Source organism: Lepidochelys olivacea (genome assembly GCF_965140295.1).
Source record: "Lepidochelys olivacea isolate rLepOli2 genome assembly, chromosome: 3".
Lineage (NCBI taxonomy): Eukaryota > Metazoa > Chordata > Testudines > Cheloniidae > Lepidochelys > Lepidochelys olivacea.
This window is the reverse complement of record NC_140413.1, coordinates 206,193,636-206,216,759: the sequence shown is the minus strand read 5'-3', so window position 1 is coordinate 206,216,759 and position 23,124 is coordinate 206,193,636. Positions and strand designations below refer to the sequence as shown.

At 44.6% G+C, this 23,124-nt stretch overlaps 1 protein-coding gene across 2 annotated transcripts in view; it reads right to left on the bottom strand.

Annotated features, from left to right (window-relative positions):
• The window catches only part of SLC24A3 (solute carrier family 24 member 3), a 319,465-nt gene that overhangs the window by 32,289 nt on the left and 264,052 nt on the right, over window positions 1–23,124 (bottom strand). The window contains exons 7-10 of one of the 2 annotated variants that reach the window (XM_084625278.1): window positions 12,522–12,596; window positions 6,139–6,164; window positions 4,330–4,383; window positions 3,492–3,637 (exon numbers count right to left, since the gene is read on the bottom strand). In XM_084625278.1, the coding sequence (XP_084481404.1) occupies window positions 3,492–3,637; window positions 4,330–4,383; window positions 6,139–6,164; window positions 12,522–12,596 (301 nt within the window). The remainder of the gene's footprint in view (window positions 1–3,491; window positions 3,638–4,329; window positions 4,384–6,138; window positions 6,165–12,521; window positions 12,597–23,124) is intronic. The other variant, XM_084625279.1, reaches the window with a different exon arrangement.

Sequence of the window (23,124 nt, the reverse complement as noted above, 5' to 3'; positions counted from 1 at the left end):
GGGCAGGTAGCTTTTGCTGTGTATCTGCGGCACAATAGGGCAAACTAAATGCAGGTTCTTGTATCCTTGGGCAGTGCGCTCAGTGCTGGAATGGGGCACCAAATCTGAGAGCAAGTGAGGCACAGCTGTTCTGTGATGGCAACTCGCCTGCTGCTGACCCAATGTGCAGAACCTGTCCTAAGTGGCCAGAGAAAAAGGACATGAACGGAAGGCATTTCAGCTCACTCTAGATGTACCACATGGTTGAGGTCAAATCCTGATCCCTCTGAACTCAAACAACAACATCCCATAAGCAATCTGGGGGAGGGAACATCTTTTTGTTCTGTGTTTGCACAGCTCCTAGCACAATGGGGTTCTGGTCCATGACTGGGGCTCTAACATGCTACCACAATTAATAACTATTATTATTGTTATTTTATAGATATTGCCACAAAGAACAATATGTTCTCAGCTTTAACTCATTAAGGAAACATTTTGCCTGGGTATTTTCTTTGTTTTTACTGAAGTGGGAAAAGGTATTATTTTTATGCTAGTATAAACCAAAATGGCAGACCTGTTGTTTCTTGAAACTTTTGTCAAATCTATAGTTCAAGACTGCTCATGAGAAACGCAGCAGGCCCCCGGGGCTTTCAATTTTCAGGCAGAACTCAGGAATTAATAAAAATGATCCAAAAATATTTCACAGTTCAAACACAGAAACCCTTTTCTGACTCTCTTATTTCAGTGGGTCCAGAAAGGCAGAGGCTCAGAAAGTGATGAGAAACCTGAGACCCTTGCAGTAGATTTCAGAGTAGCAGCAATGTTAGTCTGTATCCACAAAAAGAAAAGGAGTACTTGTGGCACCTTAGAGACTAACAAATTTATTTGAGCATAAGCTTTCGTGAGCTACAGCTAAAAAGCTTATGCTCAAATAAATTTGTTAGTCTCTAAGGTGCCACAAGTCCTCCTTTTCTCCTTGCAATAGAGTTTCACTCCAACTTCATATGTATTATTTGTATTATTGTCCCACCTAGGAGCCCTTGTCATGAAACAGCACCCCCTAGTGCTAGGTACTTTACAAACACAGAACAAAAACCACAGTCCTTGCCCCCAAAGAGTTTACTGTCTACGCTGGTAAAAACAATGCGGTGTGTGAGCTAATACTGCAGATTAGTGTGTGAAACAACACTGGAGATTTTCAGTCAGTCATTTCTTGGCTACTAGTGGCCAGTTGCCAGATAAACATTGAAACAATTTTCAAAAAGTGAAGAAACATCTCTTCTCTCAAACGACTTGTCTGAGTAACCACAAAGTTTCAAAATAAAAAAGCCACCCAGACATGAGAAATGTCACGCAGAAAGGAATTATTTGTAGAGAAGTGTGCGTAAACGAATCCATAACTGAAACTCTCTTATTTGTGTTTCTAATCCTGATGTCAGCTGGTTACCTGAATGACTAAGGCCTGGTCTACGCTTAATTTTTTTCTGGCCTATGTCAGTAAGGGGTGTGATTTTCTGCAGACATAGCTATGATGGTTAAGGCCACAGAGTAGACACAATTATATGCTTGTATTGCTTATTTCACTTCCTCAAACCAGAATAAAATATACTGGCATAAGCATTTTTATAATAGCATGTAACAGGATCAGCTGTCTCCTTTGTGCCCCCTCATGACCTGTATGCATGCACACTGGGCCAGAGGGGACCGGCTCTGCAATACCATACCACAATTTCCCCTTTCGTTTAGGGTCCCTTAGGAATGCCACACAGTCCAAAGATGGAAGAAGTCTCTTCCTGGGGTTCTACCTTGAGTCCAAATAAACTGAGAAATAAAGTCTCTTCCATCCAGACCTCAGCTGGGCCCTGCCCCTGCTCCCTGAGGGACTGTCTCATCCTGCTCAGTACCCAGCCTGAGCCAGGAAAGCTAATGGTCCAACCAGCTGACCAAATTCAGCGATGAGTCTGCCTGAGGCACCTTGTGCATACGCTAAGGTCCTGCTCCCTGAGCAGCTGGAGAAGACACAAGGCCTGTCCTGCCTTCTCCCTCCTCTGTGCTCCAGCCTCTGGCTCTCAGGCAGAGCTGATGCTGGGCATAAGCAGACTAAGCAATTGCTTAGGGCCCTGAGCAGCTCAAGGGGGCCCCTTATTCGCTATTTTAGCATGTGTCGTGTGTTTGGGGGGGTAATAGTCATGCTTAGGGCCCCCAGTGGGGTGCGGGAGGAGGTGAGGGCTTTGGGGTGGGGCTGAGGGGTTTGGGGTACAGAAGGGGGCTCCGGACTGGGGGCGAGGGGTTTGGAGTGCAGGAGCAGGCTGGGGCAGGGGTTAGGTGTGGAAGGGGGCTCAGGGCTGGCGTGTAGGAGGGGGTGAGGGCTTCAGGAGGAGACTCAGGGCTGGGGTGGGAGGTTGGGTGTGGGAGGGGGTTCCAACCTGGGGCAGGGGGTTTGGGGTGCTGCTCTGGGAGGGAGTTAGGGTGCGGGAGGGGATTCCAACCTGGGGCCGCCAACCGGACTTTTAGCGACCCAGTCAGCAGTGCTGACTGGAGCTGTCAGGGTCCCTTTTTGACCGGGGATTCCGGTCAAAAACTGGATGCCTGGCAACCCTATATTAGAATGGTCTTTTTCCAGTTAAACTTATGTCAGTTTGGAAGATGTTTAAGTAGAGGCAAAAAAAAAAAAAAAAGCCACTCTAATTCCAGAATAAGAATGTCCACAGAAGGAGTCATTCTGGTATCACTATAGCAGTATAATTATACTGGTATAACTGGAAATATCTCCCATATAGACAAACCCTGATCTGAAATGAGAGGGTCCACACAGAGGTTTGTAAACATAATGGGCCAGACCCTCAGCTGCTGTAACTTGGTGTAGCTCCATTGAAATTAATACCAGTTTACACCAGCTCAGGAGCTGACTGAGAAGAGCAGCAGCAGTTCAATCTTGATCCAGAGCAGTAATTTTAGCTGGCAGAAACAGCTGTCTAATACAAGGAAAACCCCAGTTTGCAGAAGTGGCAAGAGCACACGCATAGCTCCCTAACTGCAAATCAATTCTAGGGCTCAGGAAAGGAAGTGTATGAATGACCATGCCCTTACCTCAACTGGGGGTAGCAGAAAAACTCGAGGTGTTTTCCTGCTGCTGCGTTTCTGTGGTGCTCACTGGATGACGACTGTAATTAGCGCTCTGTATGGAATTCTGAACTGCATCATTTGTAGAACTGCTCTCACTCTCTGCTGGGAGCATGTCTCTGTGTGCACTGCCCCAGTGAAGGGAATCCTAGACTACGAAGTTTCAGGGAAGGTGTTCTCCAAGGATGGGAAGCACACAACTGGAAATGGATCTGCATCCACTGTAACTACACTGCCATCTGGTGGTGTGGATTACAAACAGGCCAAAGTTCTTCTATATTCCCCTTCATCTCAATCCCTGACAATACAGAACCATCCTGTGTAGTTTAATTACTAGCAAACGTGAGTGAGGATTATTCAGAATGATACAAACAAGCAGCATGACTTACTGGAACAGTTACCTTTCTTTAGTAATACCACTGTGGCGTCACAATTGCTGTTATCATCCATTTCTGTGTTATTTGATAATCCGTTCACCATATTTGCAGCATTTTTTGTCTTCCTTTCAAAGCAGTGATGTAAGGAGGAATTAAACCTATGCAAAGAAAACAAACACCTGCTGTATCTCTGTTCCCTCTATGCAGCTTTCCCAACAGCCTGTCTTTTCTTGAGCCAGACCACGTATGACCAAACTATAACATACTAGGGGGCAAGGAAGGCCCTGTGGTTTTAAAGAAATCTAGCCTTAGAATAGGACAGCTCTAGCTTAGTTACTTGCAAAACAATCTCTGTGTCCTCAAACATGAAAGTCCATAAAACATCATGTGTAAAAAGTATCCTGGATGCTAAAACAAATGCAGATTGTAATTCTGTTATTCTGATATTAATTCTGTTAATTCTGTTGTCTTGGTCAAAAGATGGATGGTTCAGGGGTCAGGGTGCAAGCCTGACACTCATCAGACTTGGGTTTAATTCTCTGATCCTCCCCATATTTTCTGTGTGACCATGAGCAAGTCACTTGGTCTTTCTGTGCCTTGGTTTCCCGACCAATACCCTAAAGATAATAGCACTGGCCTACTTCACAGAGGTGTTGTGAGGATAAATACATCAAAGATTGCCAGGTGCTCAGACACTATGTAATGGGAGCTAGAGAAGTACCTGGGCTAGATGGCATTATAGAATCCCTTTGCCGCCTCTTACTGCTCTTGAATTACTTTGCAGACTCTGAAAGCACATCACAAAGCAGAGCCCTGCATTTTAAATAGGCCAAGGGCATATTTGACTTACTTCATGATCAGGATGTAAATGAAGTACATCAGCACTAGGACTAGGGACTCCCACCTGCAAACAAAGGCAGATGAGGGACAAATCACAGGAGAGCAGAGAGAGGTCACCTGTGCCTGACGGCACTCCCTGCTTTAGCCATTCAGTAAACCCACATGGAAATGTTCAATCCACTGGACATTGTAGTGCATATCCAGAAAGGGGGTTAAGAAGTAGGCTGCGCACAAAGCATGGGGATTCTGACTCCTACTCTGATCCTGCTTGGCAAAAAAATCAAAATCAACTACAAAAATAACATGTAGCTGTGCAACCACTAAGCAACTTGGACACTTCGGGAAGGGCAGCCTGGGGCATGGGTGCAGTGGAGCGGGTGGAGATATTTTATGCCCGCTTTGCACAGTGTGAATGTTGACACATGTTGCAAAGCAACGGAGAATCAGGCCCATCCAGCTTCCAGAGCTGGTTTAAGAGCGCTACTGCTGCTGAGAAAAGAGACTGAACAAGCGGTAGCAGGAGCTCTTTCCAGCTCTCTCTCCATGCTGCTGCTGTGGCTACACAGCTGAGCCAGCAGACACTGGACAAGCAGCTTTGCATGGTTTAAACTGCTAGTTAAATGTTATGAAAAGAGGGTTTTTTTTAGCAGTTTCTACTACAAAATAAAGGACATTTGTATTAAAATTAGCCAGCCCATGGCTTTTGGTACTTCTCACTATAGAGTCCCCCCACCAACCAGACCTTACATTTTGTACAGTTTACTCTGACAAACCACTAGCCCCAGCAATAAGCATCACCACAGTTCTACACAATAAGACTCATTGTTCATTTTCTTTTAAGTCGAGCTCTGGCTTTTTGATCTCTTAGATTTAGCACTGACCATATTAATTCACTTTCCTTGTTTCTGACAGTCCAGCGCTCTGCTTCCCCGTTGACGTATTTCATTAAAAGGAAGCTGTTAAGTCTAATTTGCCCTCAAATTTAATTGTAGTTTAAAAAGAAAAACAAAAACCTCTGCAGAACTGTAAAAGTAAACATCCCAGGGGGAACAAATTACGCCCCCTGCAACTCCCTGCAACATTTTTAACCCAAACATTATAGAAAACCTGAAAATGAAGTATAACTGACTAATGTCATTGTCCGATCTGAGAGATAGACAGCAAGCAAACAGAGTAAACAGCTGAAAGTAAATTAGATTTTTCTATTTTCAGCTTTACTAAGCTGCGGTGTTATTAATAACACAGGTAAATGCATTCATTTAAATAAACGATTTATAACTGGACAGTCCCCTTTAATGCTACCTCAGGTCATTTTAGTTTTAACATCACCATTACAAAGATACACCCCATTCAATTTCTTTTTAAAAGTTCAAACGTTTGGACAAAGTCAGGGAAGACATGCTGGAAGACATTTCTAATGCTCATGTTTCAAAGCATCTCCCCTCTGGCTTTCACTGCCCCCTCCCAGTCGCTCTGACCTCACCCTGGCAGCAGATCTCTGACTAAGGGCCATGCTGTATTGCCAGTCTGCCCACGTAGACACCACAGCCCTCTGGAGGAGTGTATGTGGGTGGACAGAGGGTTCAGACTGACACCGCTGCCTCCTTGCATCAGGGGACGCTCTGAATGAACCTCTCCTAGGCATTCCTCCCTAGCTTAGAAAATGAGTTATGCCAGTCCACCTGCTAACTGGGTTTCCTGCTGAGCAGGAAATTGGTGCCTGAATTGCTCTGCAGAACTTTAGCTTTCCCTGCTCTCATTAACCCTGATTTTTCAGCTCCTGTAATATAATCAGAAAGTGACAGCTGGATACACTTACCAAGAAACGATTTCATCATAAATAAACTGTGGAGAAAATTAAAAAAAGGCACGTTATCCATGAAATGCGACAGCGTACATCGTGCTGAAAATACCCCATTACGTGAACACGTGGCAAGGAGAGGCAGAATCATCTAATGATCAGAGTGAGAGACAGAGGCACAAGGCCTAAGTACCACGAGGGTGCTGTTTTCTTGGGCTCATTTAACTTCTCCGTCCCCCAGTCTGTCCCATCAATGGCATGGGGATGACAGTCTTATCCAAGTGCTCTGAGATTTTTTTATAAAAGGTGCATTCAGAGCAAGTGTCCAAAGGATGTGAGTGATTTAATGGAGGTAAAACACATGAAGTTATGTGGGAAACAGGGTGTCCCATGGAAATCATGTGACATGTACCTTTGGGGGGAAGGGGGGCAGATCCCGGTGTAAATCAGCATCGCGCCGATGAAGTTAATGAAGCTACATGCATTTTACACCAGCTAAGAATCTGGCCCAGGGCCTGATTTTCATAGGTGCTGAGCACCTACTATTCCAACTGAACTCAAAATACCGGTGAAAACCCGGCCTCACAATCATGTCACACAAAACCTTCCGGGGAAGGGAATACGTCTTTCTCCAAGTGTTGTATCTTTCTGAGTAACAATAACAGCATGTCACAAAAGTTGTTACATCTGACTTTTGTCAATTTATCCTTGGCGTCACTTTTTAAAAGGAGAAACTTCAAGGTTAGCTTTTCCTAGTCACCACTAGATGGCCCTCACGTTCCATAGCTTATTTCCAACAGGGCCTCTCGGAGATGGGAGATGAGAATGAAAGAGTGCCAGCGGATATCGGGCTGGTCATAGTCAGAGCTGCCAGTCTTTCCCTGCACTCTTACTTTAAATGGACATCTGCAATTTACTGGCTTCCCTGCTGGTTCCTCACTGTCACCCCCAACCACAGGCCTCATTTCAAAATCATTTTCAGCCTGTGGAACGGTAGCACGTTGTAATGCGCCATGACAAGATGTTGTGGCAACACAATGTCAAGAAGATAGCTGGGCTTCCTTGGGTTGCTTATCCTGAAGTCTTCTCCCAAAGTGCCTGCTTTCTCCATCCCTTGGCGCCATCCAGCCTTCCTGTTCTGCTGAACATTTACATTGTGTAACATATTTTATGCTACCTGACAGCTAACAAAGAGGCCCCATGGTTTTTTCCCTTTGGCTCAGTGTCAGACCACGGCTCTTGTTAGAGTGTGACTCTGTCAAGTCCAGAGCTGCGTAGGTGACATGCTTACAGTAACCTGGGACCAGGGGCATCCTCCCAGAATAGCTGAGTGACAACACGCCACCACGTCAGTGCCAAAGCTGTACTTCCCTGGGCCATGGGGCCTACAGCCTCAGTCCATAGTCACCCTACAATTTGACATCCCAGGAAATGACTGTGGGTTGTACTTGGTTTCAACTTTTATTAGACGGGGGAAAACTTTAGCTCAGCCGTTCTAAAGCTTCATGGCTCTTTGTTTGCCCTCCTCTCTACACTACATGAAGAGATATAGTTTCATTAGGAAAACACCACCATGAGAAAGCACTGTTATGGTACCAGAGAACAACCAAAGGAAAGGGAAACCCCAGTGAAACACCCCCTGTAGCCTGTACACTCTGTAAAGAGCAAACCTCTCTTTGTTTGTAATGTACATCAGTAATACTGGTTATCAGAAGATAATGTGGCTGTGATATATCATGCACACCACAGGTTATTGCTCATACTCACCAGTGTTTTATGTGCCAACAATAGTTTCAGGCTACGATGTTTTGGTGTGACAGGACACGTAAGCACGCACACTCATCTTTGCAAATAAAAATGAAAATAAGCCATAGGACACGTGTTTTCGCCTAACAACTTTGACAGTTGCCCAGATCCTCAAAGATATTTAGGTGCCTAACTCCCATGGGTATCAGTGGAAGTTAGGAACCTAAATACCTTTGAGGATTTGGGCTAGTGTCCCTTTAAAATTTGGAATTGTTGAATTTTTTCATTCTAATGCATGACAAAGAATAACTTTGGAACAGTTTGAGAAATTAGATGTTGTTTTGCCAAGCTCTAATTAAAAGAAGGTCTTGGTGGATTTTTTATTTGGCAAAGAGTTATAGAGCCAACATTGGTGTAAATGAAGCCAACCCAGTTTACATCTAACCTCTGGATTTTTAAGTGATTTAATGTTAAACCCATAACTTAAAAATACTCAATATCAATGGGAACATATTTATTTGCCAACAGACACATATATGGTTAGGCAAAACAATGGTGGAGCATACACATCCATGAGAGCATCACAGTCTATTTGTTAAAAGAACAAACATGGGATACCTTCCACACACAACATCATCCATTATAGAAGATCCCATATTGTGCTAGAAGTTAAGTATGTGCTTAAGTCCCATTTAAGTCAAAGGGATTTCTTATAAAGCACATACTTATGTGTTTTGCTGAGCATGGATGGACTTGTGTTCTTAAGTCCTTTGTTGAACTGGGACCTACACGTGTTTGGATGTTTCTTGTTTTTACACATTCATGTCTCAAAATTAACAATAATCATATGGGATTTATTTATTCTAACCCAAGAAAATTTACTTCCTTCTTTCAATGATCAAGAAGCCCATTTTATCTCATAGAAAAAGTGGCTAAGGGAATATTCATATGACTGGTAGAGTAAGGTGACCAGATAGCAACTGTGAAAAAACAGGATGTGGGGAGGGAGGGTAATAGGCACCTATATAAGAAAAAGTCCTAAAAAATGGGACTGTCCCTTTCAAAACGGGACATCTGGTCATCCTATGGTAGAGCAAGAAAGATCAGTTATAAGTGTAACTAGTGTGCACCTGCATTTTGTGAAATTGACCACTTTTCTCTTTTCTTCTCTATGCCATTCATCTAGTTATTTTCATGATTAATGTGAAATAAATGTTCATTTCAGCATGACAGTGTCTTTCGAAGGCAAGAGAGAAACTGGTTCACTTCAAATCACAGAGCAGCCACTAAAAGGGACCATGTCATGATTAATGTCTGTCCTTAACTCACCTTGCGTGGGCATGGGCCTGAAGACAATGCATTGTCTTCACTCATCTCACAGGAGCGTGAGGAGGCTGACTCATTACAGCGGGTACGTGCCTCGCGAAAGGAAGGTGCGACACAGGTACCATTTATGATCAGTACGATTTCAAGTAGGGAGCACAGCACTGAACTGGAACAGCATCTAAAGGGGTGTGTGTGTGTGTGTGTGTGTGTGAAATCCTGATCTTGCTGGAGTAAACGGGAGTTTTGCCTTTTACTTCTGTGGGCCAGGATTTCACCCTGGGAGCTTATGATAAGGAGTCGTCTATGTTCCTCCGCGACTGAGTGATACTATTTAAAATTCAGGCATTAAACACGACAGGACGGAGCGCTTAAGGGTGCTGCATGTGTAACCACTTTGCTTTGCTTTGATGCAAAACCTCAAAAGCAAAGCCACCTAGCAGGACATCCTTTATTCCTTCACCCATCGGCACACAACCACACCCCTACACTGTAGACTGCACACAGCCCTCACTCTGCTTCAGTGTGAGGCTAGACTTCCCCCCATTTCCTTCCCCGAACTATCTACCACCAAAGTAATCAGAGTGGGCGTCCCTTTGGTATAGTTCTGGAGCAGCATCCACTTGCTTCTGGGGCAGGGGGGGTCTGGAAGGCCAGCATCCCTTGTGGGGCAGAGTTAAGGTGACAGTGTATTGTTTATCAGGTGGTTGTCTCTAGGTGGAGGTGGGGTCTTAGAGGGGAGGAAGGCAGGCTACGTATTTTAAGAACCAAACAAATGCTACCACTGAAATCTGACTCTGTTTGACCTAACAAGATCTTTTAATACCACAGGAGAAAATGTCAAGCAGAGGGGTTAAATATTTTAATTGTTTTTCCTTTCTCCCCGTTCCCCCATTTGCCTTTATGTGCATTTAACAAATGGTAATTGACATAGCCCTGTTGATAGCAAGGAGCTGCTGAGGATTGGGCTTGACTCCGGGCAAGTGGGGTACAGAATCTAACCTGAGGCCCAGGAAGGAATGATAATATCCTAGTACTTTGGAGTAAAGATCCCAAGGAACAGAACTTTTGTAGTTCTGTAGCCATGAAGAATAGCCCCCCCATGGAAGACATTTGTGATGGAAGAGAGAAGGAACCAGAATGAAATAGTAATATATACCTTGTTTCCAGGTACCAGAGAGTTTTGATTAATGATCTGTCGAGTTTCTTGCTATATACCTAGTTTAAGGAATATTCTAGATATGACACAAAAGGTATGACTGTATCAGGCCACTGTTAGGATGCCGAGAAGCATCCAAAAATAAAGCTGTCATGCCCTGTGAGCAGAAAGATCACTGGAAGGTTTTTTTTAAAAAAAAAACAACCCCAGCCCCGCTCCCCTGACTGATTTGCAACTGTTCTGCAAATTAAATACACAATCCAAACACTATCAGGTTAGAAGCAAAGTGGCTTTCCATGGCCACTCTTCCTTTGGATTAAAAATAAACAAATAAATAAATAAAATAGCTGGGATGTTTCATGCATGCCTTTCTGCCCTTAGGAGGTAATTTTTTACAATATATGGGGTTGCTGGTTTATTGTTCAAAAGCCACTTTCTCATGCTTTATTATTCTCAAGCCATAGAAGTTACAAAGCAGCCTTTGTTGGTTTCACACATCATTACTGTCAATTACAATGCTTTTATTCTTGCCTGGATGTTGAGGTATGCATTAGATTGAAGACAAGCTATTTTTCATACATTGCAGAAGGCTGACCTTGCAGTGGTGAAATTACAAAGCACAAACAAGTTGAGGCAAACTCTTTGCTGGAAGTCTCAGGGGGAGGGGCTAGCTATGCACATGAAATATGTACCTAGTATGCAGGCACATGCATGCAACGGCAAAAGAAAATACAGCCAGGAAACTTTAATGTTGCCGAATTACAGTCACACGAATTCTGGAATTGCAAATGTTCATCTTCTCACCACAATGCTGACTTGACCTTACAAACGTATTAAAGTGAACACAAGAAGATCTCACTCTCCCCTTCTCCTCTTTAGTAGGGAATAGTTTATTTTAGGCTACATGTCCAAGACGACAGTAATGTATAGATGAAAACAACATTTATGCAAAATGCAGCTTTGCTCTGGGAAACGTAACTTTTGAATTTCCTGACTTTGTGCGAGTTTGGATGAAACTGTGCCATTTAACTGCTGTCGTTTTCACATTTCAATTCTTATGCGAGCATCGTTTCCCTTTGTGGCCTGATTTTCAGCAGCTCTGAGCACTTACACTTCCCACCGCACAGGATAGGAGCTGAACAGCGAGCACTGTTGATAATCAGGCCATTGGCTTCTAAATTCACGTTTAGGGTGCTATATAAGTGGCCTGATTTTCACAATTGCTAAATATTTTGGAGAATTATAACAACTAGTCACAAGGTGTTATCAATGAAACCATCTTGCAACCTCACTGGTAGGGTTTACCACCAGTACCCACTAAATCCCATGCATCTGTGTACAGGTATATGACTTATAGTAACATTTTGTATTCATGAATTGATTTCCTAACCACTGGGGCAAAGCATGTCCCTTCTTGAGTATGGAGGGCTTCTTGGTAGCAGAGCCAAAGGACCAAGGGGATGTGGGACGGGGGGTGGGGGAAATGACTCAAATTTGAGGTAGGAAATGCACAGATCCTTCCATCCTCTCCTCACATAAGGAACGAAATAGGACTAAGCATCCACTCCATGGCCTGACTGGAGGCCAGACCTCTGGGAGTACGTCTACACTACAGCGGGGAGCAAGCCTCCCAGCCTGGGTAGACAGACTTGAGCTAGCAGGACTTGTGCTCATGCATTTCTGAGGGTATGGGGGGTCCGAGATTGAGTGGCAAGCCCAAGCCTCCACTGGTGCCCCAACATCCACACAGCTATTTTCAGTGGGCTAATGTGAGCCCCACTAACACAAGTCTGTCTACCCGGCTGGGAGGCTCTCTCCCAGCCGCAGTACAGATGTACTCTGGGTTTCAGAGTTACCACCCCATTGAGATGAATGGTGCTGTTCACTCCTCTCAGAGCTATTGTTTCATGCTCTCTGCAGACTCAAGCGAGCACTGCTGTATCGATTACACCTGTGTTGTGTTTTTAAGCTTTCTTCCACAACCAGGAAGGCTAGAAGCAGCTTTTTTTTTTTTGTAATTGAGGTTTGGCCGTGACATGACTCCTGGAGCCAGGGCACAAGATTATAGTGCCTACGTCTTAATCTGCCCCCAGTGACAATTCTGATGCGGACCATAGGACACACTTAGCTTTCCTGAGCAGAAGCACCGTTATAATAGCCTTCAAAAACTTACCACAATGAGTGCAACAACAGACAGTGTGTAGTAGATTGAATCTCGCAGCAGACTCCATGATGACAGTGCAACCACCTGAGAAAATATGCAAAAAGTAGGAGTGAGCCAGGCTCTCGTCATCACAAGTTCTCTGTGTCAAAGGATGGACTGTCATTTCACAGTGCAAGCTTGCCCCATACATTAGTTTGTGATATGAGAAATCCAAGTTTAGGAATCCACTGCATTTCTGAGACCGCTGTCCAGAGGCACAAAAAGGCCAGAGGTGAGACTGAATCTCTGGCACCTAAAGGCGGCAAAGTCATGGTAATGGACAGCACTTGCATTGCTTATCCATGGTCACATTCTGCCCTCAGTTACTTCTAGGCAGGTCTAATCATCCCTGTGTATCAGAAGGTTTTTTAATAGCTGTAACTGAAGGCAGAACTTGGGCTCAAATTGTTTGGTTAGGAGAAAGTCACAGTTCTAGAATCCTGTAAGATGTGTGGGTGGTGGAGGGATTGAGGGCCCAATCCTTTGAGGTACTGATCTTCTGTTAAAAACCCTGCAAGCCCCCAGAGAGAGCTTTCGGCACCTTGTGTGACGGGCTCAGCACCACACAAGATCCGATTTTAAAGGCGAAACGCGGGGAATGTTTATATTTTAAAATGGAAAGGAATACAGACAGAAAACTGGGAGGATGCAGGGAGCCCTGGTTCTCTGCTGCCTTCCACCTTGCAGAGCCATTTACATGAGAGCATCTCAAACTTTTCGGGCTCAGGACCCATTTGTTAAAGTTGAGGGCCTGTCGCAACCCAGTCAACAGGCTGGAGGTGAGGTGTTGGGTCCTGGCCCTAGCGGGCGGGGAGGGGAGGCCTGGGGGTCTTTGTTGCAGATCCCACCCTGCAGTCACCCCGCAGCAGTGGCTCCTGCAGTTCCTGGTCCTGTAGGGCTGGCCAGGCTTGGCTGCTCACTCTGGGTGTTGCAACCTCTGTGGCTGCAGTGCTGCTTAGATTTGGCCTTGAACTCCCTTGTGTCGGAGGGCAGCTGGGCCAAATCTGTGAGAGCACAGCTGTGACCTGGTGCATGGACTCACAGTGCTACTCACTCAAGTTGGACCTAGCCCCACCTCCGCATCTTCCTGACTGAGGGATGGCTGGGCCAAATCTGAGTGGTGCTGTAACCCTGCAGATCGCAATGCCCAGAATAGGGAGCTCAGCCCAGCCAATCCTGAGGGACCAGAGCCATCACGTGAACCTTTTGAAATGTTCTGCTTCCCCCCACACCCACTTTTGGGATGTGATCCACGGATTGAGAAATGCAGACTAACACTGGACAGAAAGCACCTCCCACCCTAGGATCTCCAAGCATTCACCAACATTCATTAATTTAACTTCAGAAGAGAGCTGTGAGGAAGGCAAGCATTACTATATCCCTCTGACAGAGGGATGAGCTGAAGCACAGAGGACTTACTAAGCACTTGTCATTTTGTGAAGAGCCCACAAAAGTAGTTCTGCTCCAATGCATCTGAGATGCAGCACAGTGTGGAGAGGGGCTGCCTTTTGTAGACCTCTGAAAGTGCACCATGCCGGGCATGTTGGTGGTGTGTTGCCAAACACCTTCAGACACACACGATCACAACAGTCAACTAATTACACACTCTAGATGGGATTTTCAAAAGAGTGCAAGTAATTTAGGCACACAAGGCCTACTCTGCCTCTTAGTGCATAACTAGTACAATATAACATAAAGATGACTTTTCCTAAACACTTAGATACTTAAGTGTACTCTTGTAAGGCTGTGTATTATTACTTTGAGTAGGGCAGGAAAACAGAAGTCATGAAAGTCAGAGTTTAAGGCCAAATGGAACACCAGATGATTTAGTCTGACATCCTGTATATCACAGGCCACCACCACCCAACAACCAAAATTAGACCAAACTGTTACAGCCCACAGGAGACTACACTATCATGTGCCACAGGCAGAGAATAAGAGGGACTAAGTTGCACCAATGCCCGAGTTCCCCCCAATGGCAGGGAGCTGACTGAATGAGATATATCCAGATAATCCTGACCAGTGATTTACACCCCATGCTGCAAAGGAAGGTAAAACCTCTCTCCCACCTCCAAAGTCACTGCCAACCTAACATGGGGGAAAATTCCTTCCTGACTCCACACATGGTGACCACTTAGACCCTGAGCATGTGCGCGAGAACCAGCCAGCCAAGCACCCTAGAGACAGGATGCTTGGTGCCACTTCACAGCACTGGCCCCGTCCAGTGTCCCATCTCCAACATGGCCATCTCTAATGATTCAGAGGATGGAGACTCAACCCAGAGCATACTGTATTTCTGTGGGGGGGTGGCGGTGGGGATCTTATCTTGACCCCTCCAGATGTCTGGCTGAAACATGAGCTTTTAGGAACAGAAGGCATAAACTGAAAGTGAGCCTGAGGGCTGTTGAGCCCTGCCACCTACTATCACAAGCAATCAGGACATACAAGCACACTCATAAATTTGTCTAGCTTGCTCTTAAAACTAATTAAGTTGTTTGTCCCCACAACTCCTATTGGGAGGCTGTTCTAGAACCTCATGCCTCTGATGGGCAGAAACCTTCTTCTAATTTCCAGCCTCAATTTGTCCCTGGCCCATTTGTTCTTGTGCCAAAATATTTTTTTTAGCTTAAATAGCTCTTCACCCTCCCTAGTGTTTACGGTGAGCAATCCTATTCCCCTATCAGCCTTCTTTTTGCTAGGTTAAACAACCCATGTTTTTCCAGTCTCATAAGATCAACTCTCCATTCTGCTGGTCATCCTAGTAGCTCTTCTGCACCTGTTTGCTTGAATTCATTTCTCCTGAACATGGGTGACCAGAGCTGTACACAGCATTCCAGTTGAGATCTTACCAGTGCCACGTACAGTGGCGTTACTCCTTCTCTGTCTGTACTGGAAATGCCTCGCCTGATACATCCTAGGATCATATTTGCCTTTTCCACCATTGCGTCATGTTGGTGGCTCATGGTGATCCTGTGTTCGACCAACACACCCAGGTCTTTCTTGTCCTCTCTTGCCCCAGCTTGTGGGAGACATTTTTATTATTAGATCCTAAGTGCATGACCTTACTATTGAATTTCATCTCATTTCTGTGACTCCGGTCTTCAAGGTCATCCAGTCATTCCTGTATAACATTCTGATCCTCCTCTGTATTGACAATGCTTCCCAACTTTGTATCATCCACCAATGATTTGCTGATGACAAGGTCATGTATATGAAATGAATACTGTATACCATATCAATAGGTGCTCCATATTAGTATATAGGATAGAGTAACAGTGAAAATTTGCTACAGATACAGACTACGTGGAATCTCATTGATTTCAATGGAGCTCCATGAGATGCAGCAGTTTGTTTTCCATCAGAGAGCAGATTGCAGAACTGGGAGCTAAGTTTGCAGGGATATTAGCTTGTAGTTAACGGCGTTGGTCTCTGAATTAAACCTAATTAAGTCTGCAAAGTGCCTGGCTACAGAGTTAAATTAGAAGACACCTAAAACATTAAAGCTAGACAAATTCCAATTAGAAATAAGGCACACATTTTTAACAGTCAGACAAATCACTGAGCTCAGTGAAGGGGTAACCGGGTGAAATTCTCTGGCCTGTGTTATACAGGAGATCAGACTTGGTGATCTAATCAAGCATAACAACTCAGAAGTTATGAGATGATATCAACACAAGAACAACTGGATGAGTTAATCTGGAAATATCTAGCTCAAGTCCTTAGAGTAGGGATTACTTATCTTAGAAAGTGGTTGAATTTAAGATTCAATTCTCGAGGAACACACACATTTTCAAACTGTGTGAAAGATCATTGAGAATATGTTTATAATAGTTCTCAGAAAGAGAAAGGCTTTCTTTAGCTAGGTCGCACCGGACAACACACTTGGGAAAGGATCAGATATACTACTGAGTCTTATATTCAGAATCTCCTTTTTGGAAGGCTTACATTTAAAGCAGCAGAACTCGGTCACAATCAGAATTACAGTCCAAGGGCAAAAATCAGTGGAATTATCCCTCTAACACAAGGCCCTCACTTTTTTGACTACGCTATTGGTATTTTAGCTTTCATAGTCCATCCATTCTCCTGAACCTTGGGCATTTACTGGATGTTTTTTTAAACTTCTAACACAAGATACAGACTAGCAATTGCAATTGCTCTATTTTGAGTTCTCCTTAGGAAAACTCTGCAATATGCATGCACAGTGGCTGTCATGAAAAAGGCAACATTTGTCAACAGTTATCTCACACTGCAGTATTTCCCTATCTCGCGCTGTGGTCACTGCTGGCAAATGTTGACTTTAAATGGGGACCACTGCATTGAAGTGGTTGCATTCAATTTTAGAACCGTGAGAAGGGATTCTTTGAACTTCCGAAGGCCACAAGACACAGGCCTGTGACGGAAGCGGGGCATCGCTGTACAAGTGCAGGGGTAATTCTGATAGACATTGTTAGAGGAAGCCTTCACTCCACAGACATGGTCCTGCTTTCTGCCTGCCCACTTTGGGGGGAGCTAGTACCTTTCTAACGCTCTCTTCTGGCCTTAAAATCTATGAATAAAATTGGGAGAGGTGGCCATTCTGTGTACAGTACACAATGCACTCACACTATTAAAATATATATGTCAGAGACGACCATGATCCTAAAAGACAGAAGGCTAATTTAGTTCTTGACTTTCTTAACTAAGAGCACTGATGGGGTGAATGACAAATGCTCATACAGCTGTTAACTTCTTCAATCAGCTAAGGTTTAACTATGATTATTTTTTCCACAGCCCCATAACTAATCTGTCTCCTTAAATCCTTATTTTCCATTTCTAGACGGTACGTCAGACATTCCCTTCATAAAATATGGTTTCCAGCCACATCCCCGAGTCATGTTTCTTCATGAATTCAATCAAACCAAAAGAAATTTCATTTTCACTTTTCATTATCTGTAAAAACCTTTCTTTTCACAGAAGATTGAAGTGTAACTGTTTGCCCACATTGTCAAAGATTAACCCTTAGAACACTGAGCATTTTGCAGCCTGCTGGCCCAAGGAATGTTCCAGAAGACGTAGGGCATGATTCTAATTTACGCAAAGGCCTCTTTGCACCATTCAGGCAGTATAAAGGGGCCTTGTAACTGCAATCTACACCCAGTCTATGCCCTTTTGCCCACCACAGCCATGTAAAGAGACACAGTGAAAATGAGAATCAGGCCCTGAGTATTCACAGATTGCTAGCCTGCACTGAAGTCCACGCTATTGCATCTTCACTGCTCTTGTTACCGGTGCTGGCTAGATTAAAGCTAGCATGGGCAGGCCTACCTGTGCTACAATCACACCTTACACTGCGATGTAGATATACCCCCACAGTGTTTGTGTTATTAGTATGGCCATCAGAAAGTTGTGATATTTTGGTTCAAAAGTTGCTGCCACTGTTTCTTAAAGTTGCGGTTCGGGGTGCTGGTGTGTGTGTGTGTGAGGGTGCAGGACCTAAACACTTGTTTTGTAATTGACTAGAGTTTGGGTCCTCTACCTTCCAACAGGGGCTGGCTATCCTCCCATTTCTCCAGTCGCTAGGGTGGGGTGAGGGTGGGGCTGAGCCCCCACATCCTAGAGCTGGCCCCAGCTCAGACGGCTGGAGGCCCTGTGTGCGGCTGGCATAGCCCTGTGCTCTGTTGGAGGTACACGCCCCAACCCCCACCTGGCCCTCCCTGAGCCCATCCCGCAATGTGGCCAGGCAGCTATGGAAGGCAAAGTCCTCAAGGTTGTGCAGGAACCACTGCTGTTCAGCAGGCCTGGCCCATGCCACGTGACAGAGGCAGAATTGCTCCTGGGTGAAGTGCGAAGCCCACAGAGCTGGAGTGGGCTTCGCAGAGAGAGCCTGGAGAGCCTGACCCTGACCCACATGGGTCCCTGGCCCCACTCTCCTCCATCCCTGCCCCTAATGGGCAAGGATGGAGCAGTGGCTGGGGCAAATTTGCAAGTGGCATTTCGAAAGAGTTGCAGCGTAATTTGACAGTTGCGGTGAGTGTTAAAATTTGCTGTTTTTGCACCGGACTCATGGCCTGTGATTTTCAGCCTTCATTATTAGCAGCCCACTGTCCCCTCTGTATTATTAATTCCAGCATCAGCAGCATTTGAGCTTCAAACCCTCCCCTCATCCCCCACGGGCCAGCTACTTAAGTCTAAGACACCATCTCCCGTAAGCTATAGAGATTTCGCTGTGTGGACAGGAGTTGCATTAAGGGCTGCACTCAGGTTATACCTCAAGCTAGCAGTGCCATGAAGACAAGCCTTAAGAATAAAAGGACATGTAATACACGTTCAATTGAGGATAAAACAGGATTGCTGCATAGTTCCTTTCACTCAGTACCTTTCAAAGCCACAGAAATCGGAAGGAATGTGGGTCACTGTGGGCCAATTTAGACAGGAACTAGGACTGTAGAAGAGAAAGGCCACTGAGTAATTCAGTCCTTGACTTCATTAGCTAATAGTCTCAAAAGGGCAGATTAAAAGCTGTCACGGGGCTGTAACATCTACAATCTGCTAAACTCTGCTCTATTTTTTCCACAGCCCTAGGACGTCCCCACAGTTGAACTGTATCCTCAAATCTTTATTTTCCATTTCTTGAGTGCACTTCAAACTTTTTGGGCCAGATCCTCCACTGGTGTACATCAGCACTGCTCTGGTGAAGTCAATGGAGCTGGGCCAATTTACACCAGCTTTATCTTTATAAATACGTTTTCCAGCCACATCCTCATGCTTGTGCAAGAATTCAATCAAATCAACAGTAGCTTCATTTTCATTCCACGTTATCTATATAAAGGGTCCCGTTTCAGAAAGCTGAAATAAAACAGGTCCCCGGAGTTCTCTGGTATTAACCCGTACATTACTGGCATTTTCTAGACTGCTAGCAAAACAAATTGTTTGAAATGTCATACGCTAAGGCCTCTTTAAATTGTGACTTTTTAAGTAGGTGTAAGTTTAATTCATGCTCACGTTCACGTCGCTTTATACTGCCAGAGCCATGTAAAGAACGTTTATTTGAAATGAGATTCAGGCCCATGTGATTGGTGGGCCAGATTCGATTTACACCAGTTGAAGGTCTGTCTCAGCATGTCTGTAGGTTATGATTGAAATACTCAAATTTAGGTGCCTAGAGGTATGTTCCTAAATCCATATTTAGGATCCTAGATAGTCTTTTTTGTTGGTTTTTGATTTTGTGTTTTCATTTTTACAAGCATTTTATAAAATTACATTCATTCTATTTAACTTTGTTCTTATGATGCTGTATATCATCCTGTGTGCTGTGATGGGCAGAATCAGGGCTGGACATTTTACCCTATAATCATTTGCATTACTTAGAGATGTTGTAACATTTCTATCATTTTCCAGTTAAAGAAGTTTGTTGTTTGCCATGGAACCTCCATTTAATGAATGATCACTATACAGGGATAATACCCTGTATCAGCTGATTCACATAGGTTTTTCTGTGAACTCCTTATGTAAGCTTCATGGGTCCAATTCAGCCTGGGATCTGAAAGATCATGAACTGAATCATGCACCATCATATGTAATAACAATCCTGAAGGTCAAAATCGACCTTCATATACAGCCGTGCTATCCCACAGATGGTCAGATTCTGCCCTGCATCACACCTGAACAACCCCATTATCTCAAATGGGATTACAAACATGCACCCGATGGCAGACTGGAGATGCTTTAAGAGCTGGAAAGAACCTAGCTTCTGATGCGAAGTTGAGTGAGACCTATATAAGGAATTGGGCTTGTACGAGGAGTTCATATTTCACATAGGTCATGGCACATCTATGCTGCTATTGCAAAGTAAAGCCGAGATTCCCCTCCATCTGGGTTGGGGGTGGGGATGGCATAGGTTACAGCAGATTTATGCCTGATGAGAACCCCTCAACCGCAGGCGAATTCTCCGCAGGCCATATATGGCCAAATTCAGTCTCCTTTGTGCTGCTGGAGCAGTGCAATGGGATTGGGATGGGGGAGAGAATCCGGCCCTACATTTCTCTGTGAGATGAAGAATTTATTATAGGGTTCGGTCGAACTGTAACTACGACATTACAGATTGCTCAGTTAAAAATATATCCCTCTCCTTGTCTCTTTACAGTCAATCCCTAAAGAGTTACTGTGGAAAATGTAAAGGGCTGTTAGTTACATTTTTAAACCTTTCACACGCTGACACATACATCTTAATGTAGCCAAGAGACAACTTAATTCCTGGTGTTGCCATTTAGGTTATGCACTGCAACCATAGTAACCAAACCAATATAAGCATCAAATTGTCAGTCCACCCAGCATGGAAAAGTTGCCCTAAGGGGACTGATTACAAATGCTCCTGAAACCCATATCTCGCTCAGCAAGACCAAGCGTCCCACAGTGAAGAAATCTTTGGCGAGCAACAGTGAGAGTAGGGATAGAAATGACGTGGAGAGGAAAACACTCTAGAAAAAGGAAAACAGGAAATGCCATTTTTTTTCTTTTCTTTTATCTAAAACGTAGTTATTTATCTTGAACCTTTAGACCGGTGATACGCAGACCTCAGTGGTTCAGAAGCAAAATTAGTGATCAACATTACCCCAAAGATCCAAGGTAGTGTGAATTCATTGTTTCATTTACGATAGTACTACGTATTCATATTTAAACAGTATGGCAGGGGAAATTATATAAAATTGTATACATAAAATTCTCACAGCAAAATGACAGACCAAGTATTATTATGTTATCAACTACAATTGGTTAATAACACAGTTAAAGCCTCCTGATTGGTCAATAACTTAGATGGGTTAATAATTAAATCACATGGTGTTTTAATATCATGTGCTGCCAAGAATCGCAGGAGACACATTGAGGAGGCAATTGCGGGGGAGGGGAGAAAGGGTGTATTTTGCAAGAAAGGAAGACCCTACATCCAGCCAGTGTCAAGACTCTCCAAGTCTTAATTATTACTGTCAAGTCCTCAAATGCATTGGACACTGCTGACAAAATCTCTGATCAAGAGTGCACGGGCACACGCCCATCCCATAGGGACAATGTCTCGAAGAAGTCTGCGAACATTTTCTCCTTTGTCGGAGGAGAAAGAATGAAAGCAAGTTGAGAGAGAGAGAGAGAGAGAGAGAACACTTAGTTTACTGGGCTCCCCTAGCTGAGATCTAATGCACAGCACTAATGTTTAGTTAATTTTACTTTAATTGCACAAGTTATTAACTCCTGAACCGGGGGCGTCACTAGGGGTCACAAGCATTGCTGATACTAGTAAAGCAAAGCACATGAGTACTGGAGACGACACCTAAAATTCAAAATGAATTCTCATGGACATAGATTTCAACCTGTAAACCAATCACGAGGGAGGCTCGCCGAGCGGGTGAAGGAAAAAAAGTGATCTTTCCCACCGAAAGGCTCACAAGGGGCTCTGACCATCTCCTTCCAATGGCTGAAGGTTCTCTCATCCTGCAGACCTTGGTAGGTCCACAGAACAGAGGGAAATGCCCCCAGCCTGCTCCCTAGACACTGCTAAAGGCTTATTGGAAGGAGGAATCCCAAATGATCCTTAGGACTCTTCTATGCCTTAGGCTCATTGTGGGCTTTTCCAACCCATGAGCTTTGGGAAGGTCATCAGGGACTACCCCAAATCCCCAAGAACCACAGTACGCTTGGTAGCCAGGCTGGTAAGTCAGACAAGCACCTGTTAACTCAACGGAGAATGGGGAGCCTGTTTGGCTATGGTATTTAACTAAATTTCAGTTGTGAGGCCATCTGTGAAGCCTCATTTTCTTCAAATTCTGCCAGTTACACCCGTGCATCCCCACTGAGAGAAGAACGGGGACAACAGAGGGACACAGGTGTAACTGAGGGCAATGTCTTTATTATACTAATGTAGATGCATGAGCCAGAAAGAGCAAACATCTCTCAAAGCCCAGGCTCAGACTGGAGGGCCGGTGAGCAAGCTGTTCTTTTATTCCTACACTGAGCAATCAGATATGGAAATCACTGCAACAGAAGAGATGTCGAACCCACCAGTGCTGTTTTTGCAAAGCCACTCCCCAGAGCAGAGCTGCACTTGAAAGGGCTACAAAAATCCCCCTTCCTCTGGTTCACCTTGTGCTGATGATTCTGTAAACTCAGCTGTTGCTGCTATCATGCTGTTAGCTGTAGAGTGCTCAAGATCTCTGGATCGCAGAAAACTCTCCCACCAATCCTTACCTGCAAGTACTATCATTGTATATATTACAGTAACACTAAGGGCATGTCTACACTGGAAAAAAAGACCCGCGCACATAGCCACAGCTGGCCTGGATCAGATGACTCAGGCTTGCAGGGCTGAGGGTCTAAACATTGCTCTGTAGACGTGTGGACGTGGGCTAGGGCCCAGGCCCATGGTCCGAGAGCCTGGGATCCAGCCCAAGCCCAAATGCCTACACCGCAATTTTTAGCCCTGTAGATCAGGCCCAGTAAGCCTGAGTCAGCTGATCCGCGCCAGCTGCGGTTGTTTAATTGCACTAGAGATGTACCCTAAGAGGCCTAGTTGAGATGCTCCCCTAGTGTGCTAGGTACTGTACCC